The sequence below is a fragment of the Sabethes cyaneus genome, chromosome 3, assembly GCF_943734655.1.
Source record: "Sabethes cyaneus chromosome 3, idSabCyanKW18_F2, whole genome shotgun sequence".
NCBI classification, from domain to species: domain Eukaryota; kingdom Metazoa; phylum Arthropoda; class Insecta; order Diptera; family Culicidae; genus Sabethes; species Sabethes cyaneus.
The window spans coordinates 221,248,332-221,258,753 of NC_071355.1; the positions used below are offsets into that span (position 1 = coordinate 221,248,332).

At 38.5% G+C, this 10,422-nt stretch overlaps 1 protein-coding gene across 1 annotated transcript; it reads left to right on the plus strand.

Moving 5' to 3' along the window:
* The first annotated feature begins 702 nt into the window (after positions 1-702).
* LOC128742909 (aromatic-L-amino-acid decarboxylase-like) lies at positions 703-10,079 on the plus strand. The gene is made up of 5 exons (XM_053839404.1): positions 703-971; positions 6,583-6,668; positions 8,421-8,655; positions 8,713-8,962; positions 9,027-10,079. The coding sequence occupies exons 2-5, from the start codon at positions 6,589-6,591 to the stop codon at positions 9,887-9,889; spliced, it is 1,428 nt and encodes a 475-aa protein (XP_053695379.1). The 5' UTR covers positions 703-971; positions 6,583-6,588; the 3' UTR covers positions 9,890-10,079.
* The last annotated feature ends 343 nt before the right edge of the window (positions 10,080-10,422 follow it).

Genomic DNA, 10,422 nt, shown 5'->3' on the forward strand with positions numbered 1-10,422 from the left:
TTTATGGATGCAATAATCTTCTATGCAACTTTTGCTAAATAATTCTTTCATCTATGAACGATAATAGATTTTATTTAATTGTTCCAGATCTACACATTTTCTATTTTTCAGGTAGGGCTAACTGTATGGCATTGCTGTATAATATTCATAAATGTATCAAATTGCGAGCTTCTCTAATAGCAGTATTGACTTTCCACTAAACATCTCTAATTAATAAAAATTGATTGCATTTACATTTTTACAAAAATACTTCCCATCACATCCCAACTGCTGTTGAAATGAAAAATATTACCTATTTACTCAGCAAATTGAGAGACCCCAAATTAATCACTAGTGTCTGTTCATTTACTGCCAGGTGCCAGAATGTGGTTACACTATGCATCTACCCCTTGTGGGGTATATTGAATCTCGGCTATCACTAACTAGCAACTGGCCCCACCAGAGACGATGAATATTCGCGCATTTTCGCAACGGCCGCAACGGACGACGACGTCACTGATGGTTGTCCATGTCGGAGCTACAACATATAGAGTTCGAGAATGAGAATTGAAGTGAATGAAGTGCACGTATTCTGTGATACTGCTTTAGTGAAGAACGAACTCTGCTTTAAAAGCCTGTCACGGCCAGATTTAGCTTTCAGTAGCATATGAACAGTGCGGTCGAGCACACAGCGGTTGTATACTAGATTGGGCGGAAATAATCCGGCGTGAGTGAAGGTGGAATAAAGCTGGGGGTTGAAAAGCTCGTTTTGATATAACCTGTTGCATTCGCACGCCAGCTCTCGAAGGTGTGTGTCGATCGAAACGACAATTGCAGAATCGGTCAAGTGCGAAAAATCGTTCGGTGATTTTGGTCTGAGGCGTTAGAAATCAACCCCCTACTTGTCGTGTTGTGTTCAAGCTGCTGCTGCTGAGTGACATTGAGAATAGGAGCTACTTAAGATTTTAAATTCGATTGGTGTGGAGAAAAAGGTATTTTTTGTTCTGTTTTACGGTGTTGTACCTGGGACTGTCAGCGTGTTATTAACAATGTAGAGAAAAACGGAAGTAAATGGAGAGTTGCGAAACCAATTCCTTTCATTAAACCCGCCAAGGCCACCGCCGGACACACGGCTGGTGAACACAGCAATTGCAGAAAACAAGTTTTGGAATACGAACGGTTCCGTAAAAGTGAACGCTTACATGTTGTTACTGTTGAGCTAGAACGGAAGTGATTTTAAATCTTGTTTATTTCTGGGTGAATTGAAAGTCTTCTATAGTAATGAAAATGATATTCAATTCAATTTATGTCAGAAAGCTGTAACTGTTTCATATTTCAAATGATAAAAATAATAATTTCATTCTCTGTTCTCTGTTGTCTGTGTTGTGTTGTCTGTCAGCCGCTAAGCATAATAAAATAATATTAATTTCTAGTTAACCTTTAAATAAGTACTTAATAAGTACTTTTTAATTTTAGCTTTAATTACAATAAAACATTGTTTGGTGAATAATTTACATTTATTTATTAGCAATGATTCTTAATAGTAATGCTGCATGTAAAGCCTATGAAGAGATTGCTTAATGATAACCCTCACTAATCTATTGATTTATAGATACAGAGATCCATAATGGCACAGCTGAACAAATAAGTTTCAGTCGCCAAAGAAAACCCAATTTTACTAGACGCTGCATCTACGTCAATACTTCTGAACGTAATACAGCCAACACCGCCCGTAAATTAACTTATTTGCTCTTTTCAATCGGAAGGTAATTGAGTTATGTTCGTCAGAGATTGTTCTCCGCCTATACATTTCGTAAGCGATATGCTTTTATGCCAATAAAATAGTTTCTAGAGCTTTATCGTTTTATTACCAATTACAAAGTAAAAATGTTTGTAACATTCAAAGTAAAAATGTTATTAATTAGTTCTACAATATTTTCGCGATACCAATAAAAGTAAAGCAATTCTATTTGCACCAAACTAAAAAATATAAAAACCAAATTTTAAGACATGCTAGGAGGGTACTTTTAACTTACGCTTCATACCTAACAATTTTGATTAGTAGGGGGAAGTCCCCTAACGCCGGGCAGTTCCCAATACCGGACACTTACTGCCCAAACGGCGTAGTTTGGCCTCGGTTCCCCTGACCAGCATGTACTTGGTTTTAGACGTACTTACCTTTAACCCAATCTTTTCTGCTTCGCGCTTTAGTCTGGTGTACTGTTCAGCCACCGCCACAGATGTTCTGCCGATAATATCCATGTCATCGGCAAAGCAGGCGAATTGACTAGATTTGTTAAATATCGTGCCACGCGTGTTGATATCCGCTCGGTTCATAATACCTGTAGCGCTATGTTGAACAGCAGTCATGAAAGACCATTACCTCTACGAAGCCCTCTGTGTGATTCGAATGAACTTGACAACCACCTGAAATCCGAACACAGCACTGTGTACCATCAATCGTAGATTTAATCAGTTTGATGAGCTTCCTGGGGAAGCTGTTCTCGTCCATAATTTTCCATAGCTCTTTCCGGTAAATGGTATCATATACGGCTTTGAAGTCAACGAGCAAATGATGCGTGGGAACTCTGTATTCACGGCCCTTTTGGAGGATTTGCCGCAGTGTAAATATTTGATCCGTTGTAGACCGACCTTCGACGAAGCCGGCTTGATAAGTTCGCACAAATCTTTTCGCAATTGGTGATAGTCGGCGGAAAATGATTTAAGACAGCACTTTATAGGCGGCATTGAGAACGGTGATCGCTCGATAGTTCTGGCAGTCCAACTTGTCGGGCAGATAACCCCATCTTTCCACTCCTCCGGTAGCTGTTCCGTTTCCCAAATTCTAACAATTAGTCGGTGTATACAAACTGCCAGTTTTTTTGGTCCCATTTTAATAAGCTCCGCTCCGATGCCATCTTTCCTAGCTGTTGTTTAGCTGCATGATGGCCTCCTTAATTTCGCCTATTGTTGGGGCTGGCACCTCTTCCCCGTTTGTTGCACCGTCGAAATCGCTTTCTTCGCCGCCATGGTTCTCCGCCTGGGCGCCATTCAGGTGTCATGATAAGTGTTGATTTTATATATGTCAACATCCTTAGGTGTCCGGTACTGCGGGACTTCCCCCTACGCTAGAAAAACTAATAGTAAATCTCCTATTTCAAACTACATGAAAAGGTTTTTTTTCCGAAATTTAAAAGTAAATATTTCTGATTCGTCTTGCCAAAAATATCTGTTCTAATCCAGATAAACACAAAACACTCAGCGTCTCCATTCCATTCTCGCAACTTTATTTCTTTAAAAAATTGTAGCCTAAAAACTAAAAATCATAGTTTTCTGAATTATGTACATGCTATGTAAAAAAATCTTAGCTTTCCTGAAAAATATAAATAATGGAGTCTCTTTGATGTACGCTCCATGAAAACAAGGGAAACCAAATATTTTTAATACTTTGGTGATCTTTAAAACCTGAGCAGCTTTGAGCTGCAGTCCTATTATTTTTTCGATAGACGTACCTATTATAATTTTTGGAACAAACCTAATTCAGAAAGGGAAACAATTACGAGTCTAAATTTTTGTGGAAAGGAACAAATACATATAAAAATTTATGCAAAATCGGAACTCCTTTAAATTTTGAGTCCTTTTTCTTGAAATTGCTGTTTTTTCATAGCTTAAAGACGAAAGAGGCACCCATTTTTATTATTTTTTAATTGTACGTATAATTCCTGGACGCATAGTGTTTGGTGTTTACGAGGAAAGAAACGGATATTTTTGCCAAAAAAAAACCGAAGTATTCACTTCCTTGGAACCGTTAACATCTAATATTTTATTTTATAAAGCATTTCTTGAAAAAAAAAACGCCTATGAAAGACAAGGTTGGCAGATCACAAGCCACTTTTACACGAAGAAAATTTCTGAATTTACGTAGAGCTTAAACTCCGAAATTCACGTAAACCACGTAAAAGGCAAGCTTGCCAGCATACTCTCATTGCGCCAGAAAACCACCATAAAATAACTAATAAGAGGCTCTGTAGCCGCAAGGTTACCGAGTCGGCATTGGTAAAGCAGTGCACAGTAGGGATGTTTTTTCTTCGAAAACCTAACCTTTATGTCTATATTTCGAAATTCCGTAATTTCCGAAATTTCCAATTAAATTCTTCTTTAATTTTAGGTTTTATTTTCTACTAAGACGTTCCAAAAACTTCACTCAATTTCCACGATATGAAGAGATGTAAAAGTCCATATCTCCGGTTTTTTGTGGGAAAAAATTAATCGTTTTTCGCCAAAAATAAGCTATTTCCAAAAGGAATCCGATCGCATGATTTCTATTTCCAGAATTTGGAAGTATTTTAATTTTAAAGTCAAATAAACGGCAGGTTACCCAAATTTTATTCATATAAGAGTAAATATCTCTGAATTCCAGTCAGCAAGATTCAATTTTTTGACGCGAAAAAATGTTTAATGTTCATTCTTTTAGCTTCGTGTTTGTTCATAACACCTTTTTGTCTCTTGTAGTTTTGATCAAATAGAGATCATGCTACCCCAAGCTCCGCGACTTTAACTGGAAAAACCACATCATTGGAACTGCTATGAAAATATCTTTCTTTTGACTTCAAATAATTGGATGTAGCCTAGTGGATGTAGCCTAGCCTAGTTTTAACACCTCGTTAAAACGAAGACACATAATTCGAACAGGTTCATGAGATCCATATAAATGACTCCGTGGTTCCAAATAGAAGTCGTTTCTCTGACGTAACGGTCATTCGGGAGCATATAGGGCCAGTTGTTCTAATAACGACGGGCAGTCGATGCGATTCGTCAGTAGTTTAGCAGCAAAAACCGCCTGTGCAGTTCATCGTCTGAGTTCCAGTGGCTGAATGCCAAGAAGTCGGCAGCGATTTTCATACGACGGAAGGTTCAGTCGATCGCGCCACGGAAGATGGCGAAGGGCATTGTTCTTCTGTACCATCTCGATTCTGCGCGACCAATTTGCGTAAAATGGACACCAAATGACAGCATTAGTCTCGAGAATTGACCGCACAAGTGAACAGTAAAGCGATTTAAGGCATAGTGGGTCTCGGAACTCATCCGCAAGCTTGAGCATGAATTCAAGTTGACGGTGGATATTTATTCTAGACAAGATTTTTATACCAGTTGATGCAATAATATTTACTGGATATCGGCGTTTATTTTGGGCTTAAAAAACGCTACTGAATTTGAGTTATAGTCGCGAGAAATGATGAAGTCGCTGCGGCTAAATTGAGCCCATTTTCTATAGTGGTGTCTGTGTTTTTTAAATCCGACCGACCGAAATAGCCAGCATAAGGATTAAATGCTTTTCAGATCAAAAAAGAGACCGATGGATAACGTGTCGGTATAGCATATATACCGGCTCTTTGAAGATAACTAGTTTTGCAGTGACAACAGCTTGCTGCTGGCGCTAGTGTATCATTGAATCGTTCATATACATTAGCGCCAGAAGCAAGTGGTTATCACTCAAATACTAGCTATGTCAACACGATAGAATAGTTTCAGGAGTAACTGCCTCACACATTGGTAGTAGTGTAAATAACGCACCACATGCTGGAATTAAAAATAAAATGCTGCTAATGGCTAGTGAATGAAAATTGATTTATATTTTCATATCAGACGGGAATTTTTGTGTTCTTCCGCGATAAAAAGAAGTAGAAGTAGGATCAACTTACTCTTTTTTTTGTATGAATATTATCACTACGACCAGTATTTTCATCTATTGTGATATCATTCATCAATATCATCATCAATTAATTTGGTTCATTCTTCAGAGTGTTCTGTCTGCTAAATAAAAATAGCGTGGCCGTTTGAAGCTATTAAAAATTTACTGCAATTTTTTTTGTTTATTTTTCCTTCTGGTTTCCGGTTGTCCGAAATCTTTCACTCAATCTTTCGTTATGTCCAATAGATTTATTCATTGCGTAGAAATAGTCTAAATTGTCTCATTCTTCAAAGCCAAAATGCCAAAAAGATAAGCGTTCAAATCTGGCCAATCATTTCAGTGGTTCACTTGTCAGCTTTAAACATGCTCAGAATTTTTTTATTTCGTATCGAACTGCGTTGAATCGTATGTGCAATTCGTCTCTTTAACGAATCCCATATCACTTTCGAATTTTTGGCCAATTTTTATATCTCTATAACTTTATAGCAAATCCATTAATACACTTACACATGCATAAATATTTTTACCCGATATTGTGTCGCATTGAATAGCGTCCATTGTGTAGCATCATTGCTATCAGTACAGTAGCATTAAACGATTTTACGTATTGCACAGGAACTGTGTTTAAAGTTTTAATTTTACTTAGTGTTTATTTAAAATATTTTTACAATGCCAGTCCCAGCAGAAAAACGAGTAATGTATTGCTTCTCAATAGATTTTATTTAATGATTAACACGTACCGTTATTTTAATCTCATGCTAACCTTGTAAGCTCACTAACCACTTTCCATAATGGGAACCAATCGGTTTGAGGCTCCCCCAGTTGTAAGTAGTCTTTCCGTACTAACAATTAATTCTGCAGTGAGTTTATTAAATATATTTAATTACTTTATTTTCTTCCCATTTCAATAGACTGAAATGCAGGCTCCTCAGTTCAAAGAGTTCGCCAAGGAGATGGTGGACTACATTGCCGACTATCTGGAGAACATCCGAGACAGGTAAGAAGCTTTTACTGGTATGAAATTAGAAACGAACGACGTTAACATGTCTCTAATTAGCGTAGTTTATTTAAACAGTACTAGACTTCACTGTAATTAGTAAGAGCTCACCTATTTGCCTCACTATCAGTGCTCTAATATTACCGTGAACTTGACCTACAGACAGCAGACTGTTGAATGATTAACCGAGAGAGATACATGCATTTCGGTGCCGCTGCCGGTGAGCTTAATCGTGCAATAGTACAAAACTGCATTGATTCATTTGTAGGTTCTCAATGTGCGCACCTGCGCTGCTCGCTCAAGGTTTAACTTATAACTTAGTTCAGCCTGTAAATCCGAACGAAACGAAAACCGCAATAAAGTGTGACGCGCCGGCAGACCCAGGAAACGGTTTCAATCAAGAAATGAAACTCGATGGCTCGACTTGGCTCGACTAATTTCGTGGGGCTTTCAAGGTTCTGTCTTAACCGTGACGTCAGAACATAGTAGCCACACATTCCATTTTTGAGTAGCCGGGCTTTGTCATTGACGTAGAAACTAACCGGTCGAATATTTTTCTGCATACCTACTTTGTGATCATATTGTTAATAATTCATTAAAGTGTAAGACTGAATTGCAAAAAAGTATTGCAATGCAAATTTAATCTCGCTGTGAGTGTAATGTAGTAATAAAATTTATTCCACGACTTAGAAGATAGAAAAAAACGAGTCAGTAAATAAAAGCGCGCTGCTAAATTTCTGCACTGATATGGCAAATACTGATAGCTATTTCCGTTGGTAAACAAATTTAATTTATTTTGACTAATCATTAAATTGTTTCCATGTAGCATTACATTATGCTGGTAACGCTTATATCAGTATTTTATAAGAAGTTGAATGTTGGATGTTTATGGGACTTCAGCATCATATTCAAAGAAAATATTTCTTCGATCAAATGACAAGGTATTCAACGTTAACCTGATCTCTAATAAAATATATTATTTTCACAAACGATATTTAACTATAACACTTCTGACAGTTTGGTGTGAAAAATAACCCGCAATAAAACATGCAATGCAAAAAATGATTTGAAGAAAAATGCGGTAATAAAAAACTAGATGCTTGTTTCAGGTGTGGAAACAAGACAAGTTTATTATGATAATCGTGAAGCGTGACCTGTATAAATTGAACCAATAATCTAGCTGCCAGCGTCAAGGTTCATCACGAATTGCAACTCCTCGGGGTTGAAATGTTCGATTGATTCAAGTGCGAGACATGATCTTTTATACATTTTTGTTCTACATAAATATTTAGTTAAAATCTTGGTTACTCGTGTTTCAGTGCTAGTTTATTCCATTTGTCTTATTTTTAACTATTAACCAAATTTTACTCTAAACAAAAGTCCTTGCTTAGCGAAAGTGTTTTTGATTCGATCGCAGTGTCACCTGGACGAGTGTTAATGAATGAGAATTGCTGCACTCGACGGTAAAACCAGTTTTATTTACGCTCGTTTAACAGCCGTGAGTCACGCAATTCGGGGTGATTCCGCGCAAGGTCGGGGAAACCACTTCTTATGTTGTCACTTGGGTATTTTTTTATTTTTGGATTAATGATTATGGATTTTCACAAGACGATTGTCAGTTGATGCCAACAAAGTGTACGAGATATTTTAGTTTTTACAATCGAGCCCTTGAAAATCGAATATGAAAAAATACAACTATTTGTGGAAATTCAAATATGGTATCTAAACTAAATCTATTTTTTTTTCTCTTAGGCGCGTCCTGCCGGAGGTTCAACCGGGATACCTGAAGCCCTTGATTCCGTCGGAAGCTCCCCAGCAGCCGGAAAAATGGCAGGACGTTATGGCCGACATCGAACGTGTCATTATGCCCGGTGTTACCCACTGGCACAGCCCGAAGTTCCACGCGTATTTCCCAACGGCCAATTCCTATCCGGCGATTGTGGCCGACATGCTCAGCGGTGCTATTGCGTGCATCGGATTCACCTGGGTAAGTCTGCTGGAAAGTGTTCGTATAGTTCGATAATAATTAAGTGATTTCTTTCAGATTGCTAGCCCAGCGTGTACTGAACTGGAAGTGGAAATGCTGAACTGGTTGGGCAAGATGCTAGGTCTACCGGAGGAATTTTTAGCATGTTCGGGAGGTCAAGCTGGTGGCGTTATTCAAGGAACGGCCAGTGAAGCTACCCTTGTTGCTCTTCTCGGTGCGAAAGCTAAAGCCATAAAGCGAGCTCAGGAGGAGCATCCGGAATGGGATGAAACCTATATTATTTCTCGTCTGGTGGGATACACTTCAAGTGAGTAAATCTGAATCAGACTGACCATTGCATTTTACAATATCACATGATCGAATAATTCTAGTCCAATCACACTCTTCCGTTGAACGGGCCGGATTGCTCGGAGGAGTCAAACTGCGTTCCTTGAAGGCTGATTCGAATCTTCAACTGCGTGGTGAAACTCTCGAGGAAGCCATCAAGCAAGATTTGGCCGATGGACTAATTCCCTTCTACGCTGTCTGCACCTTAGGAACAACCAACACGTGTGCGTTCGATCGTCTCGATGAATTGGGTCCGGTAGCCAACAAGTTCAATGTTTGGCTGCACGTGGATGCGGCTTACGCTGGATCAGCCTTTATCTGCCCAGAGTATCGTCACTACATGAAAGGTATTGAAACTGCTGATTCCTTCAATTTCAACCCTCACAAGTGGATGCTAGTCAACTTCGACTGCAGTGCCATGTGGCTCAAAGAACCGTACTGGATTGTAAATGCTTTCAATGTGGACCCTCTTTATCTGAAGCACGACATGCAAGGATCAGCTCCGGATTACCGCCACTGGCAGATTCCATTGGGACGTCGATTCCGGGCCTTGAAGCTGTGGTTTGTGCTGCGCTTGTATGGTGTAGAAAATATTCAAGCTCACATTCGTCGTCATTGTGCATTCGCTAAACAATTTGAATCGCTCTGTCTGGCAGATGACCGTTTCGAAATTTTCACTACCGTTCAGATGGGTTTGGTTTGTTTCAAGCTTAAAGGAACAAACGAACTCAATGAATCTCTGCTCAAGCTCATCAATGGACGTGGCAAAATTCATCTGGTGCCATCGAAGGTCAACGATACGTACTTCTTGCGCATGGCGGTTTGTTCAAGATTTACCGAAGCGAGTGATATTGAGTATTCGTGGAAAGAAGTTGCTGCTGCTGCCGATGCATTACTTAAGAAGTAAAGAGGCCCATTGAAAAGTTCCTGATAAGGTGCAATAAGCTTGTCTTCTCCCTATTGCTTGTTACATGTGAAAACTATATGCGGGACCATACAAAGTAACAGAAAAACAATCATTCCATTGATGTATATAAAAACTGCATTGATGCAGATCGTATTCTCATTGTTATTTATAAGATGTCCCTTGATGTTGATTAGCCGTTGAATGCATTAAAATAAACTAATTTATTGTGGTTAACATTTAGTTTGATGGTTTTAAAGAACTGATCCGTATGAAAGTTTGACCCGTAATGTTGCAATGATTCGCAAGTTAAAATCCGCCCTTGCGTTAGCATCAACTAGATTTATAAAATTCCATGTATTCATTCAACATCTGATTCCATTCGATAAAATACGAAAAAATAGTGTGTCTCTCTCTGTTAATCTTTTTTGCACATCTCTAAGCACAATGGCATGTCTCATGTCTCAATGTGCTTCTAATATCTTGTATCTTAATACTTTTTTACCTTTGTTATACTATATAACAAAGGTTTAGAA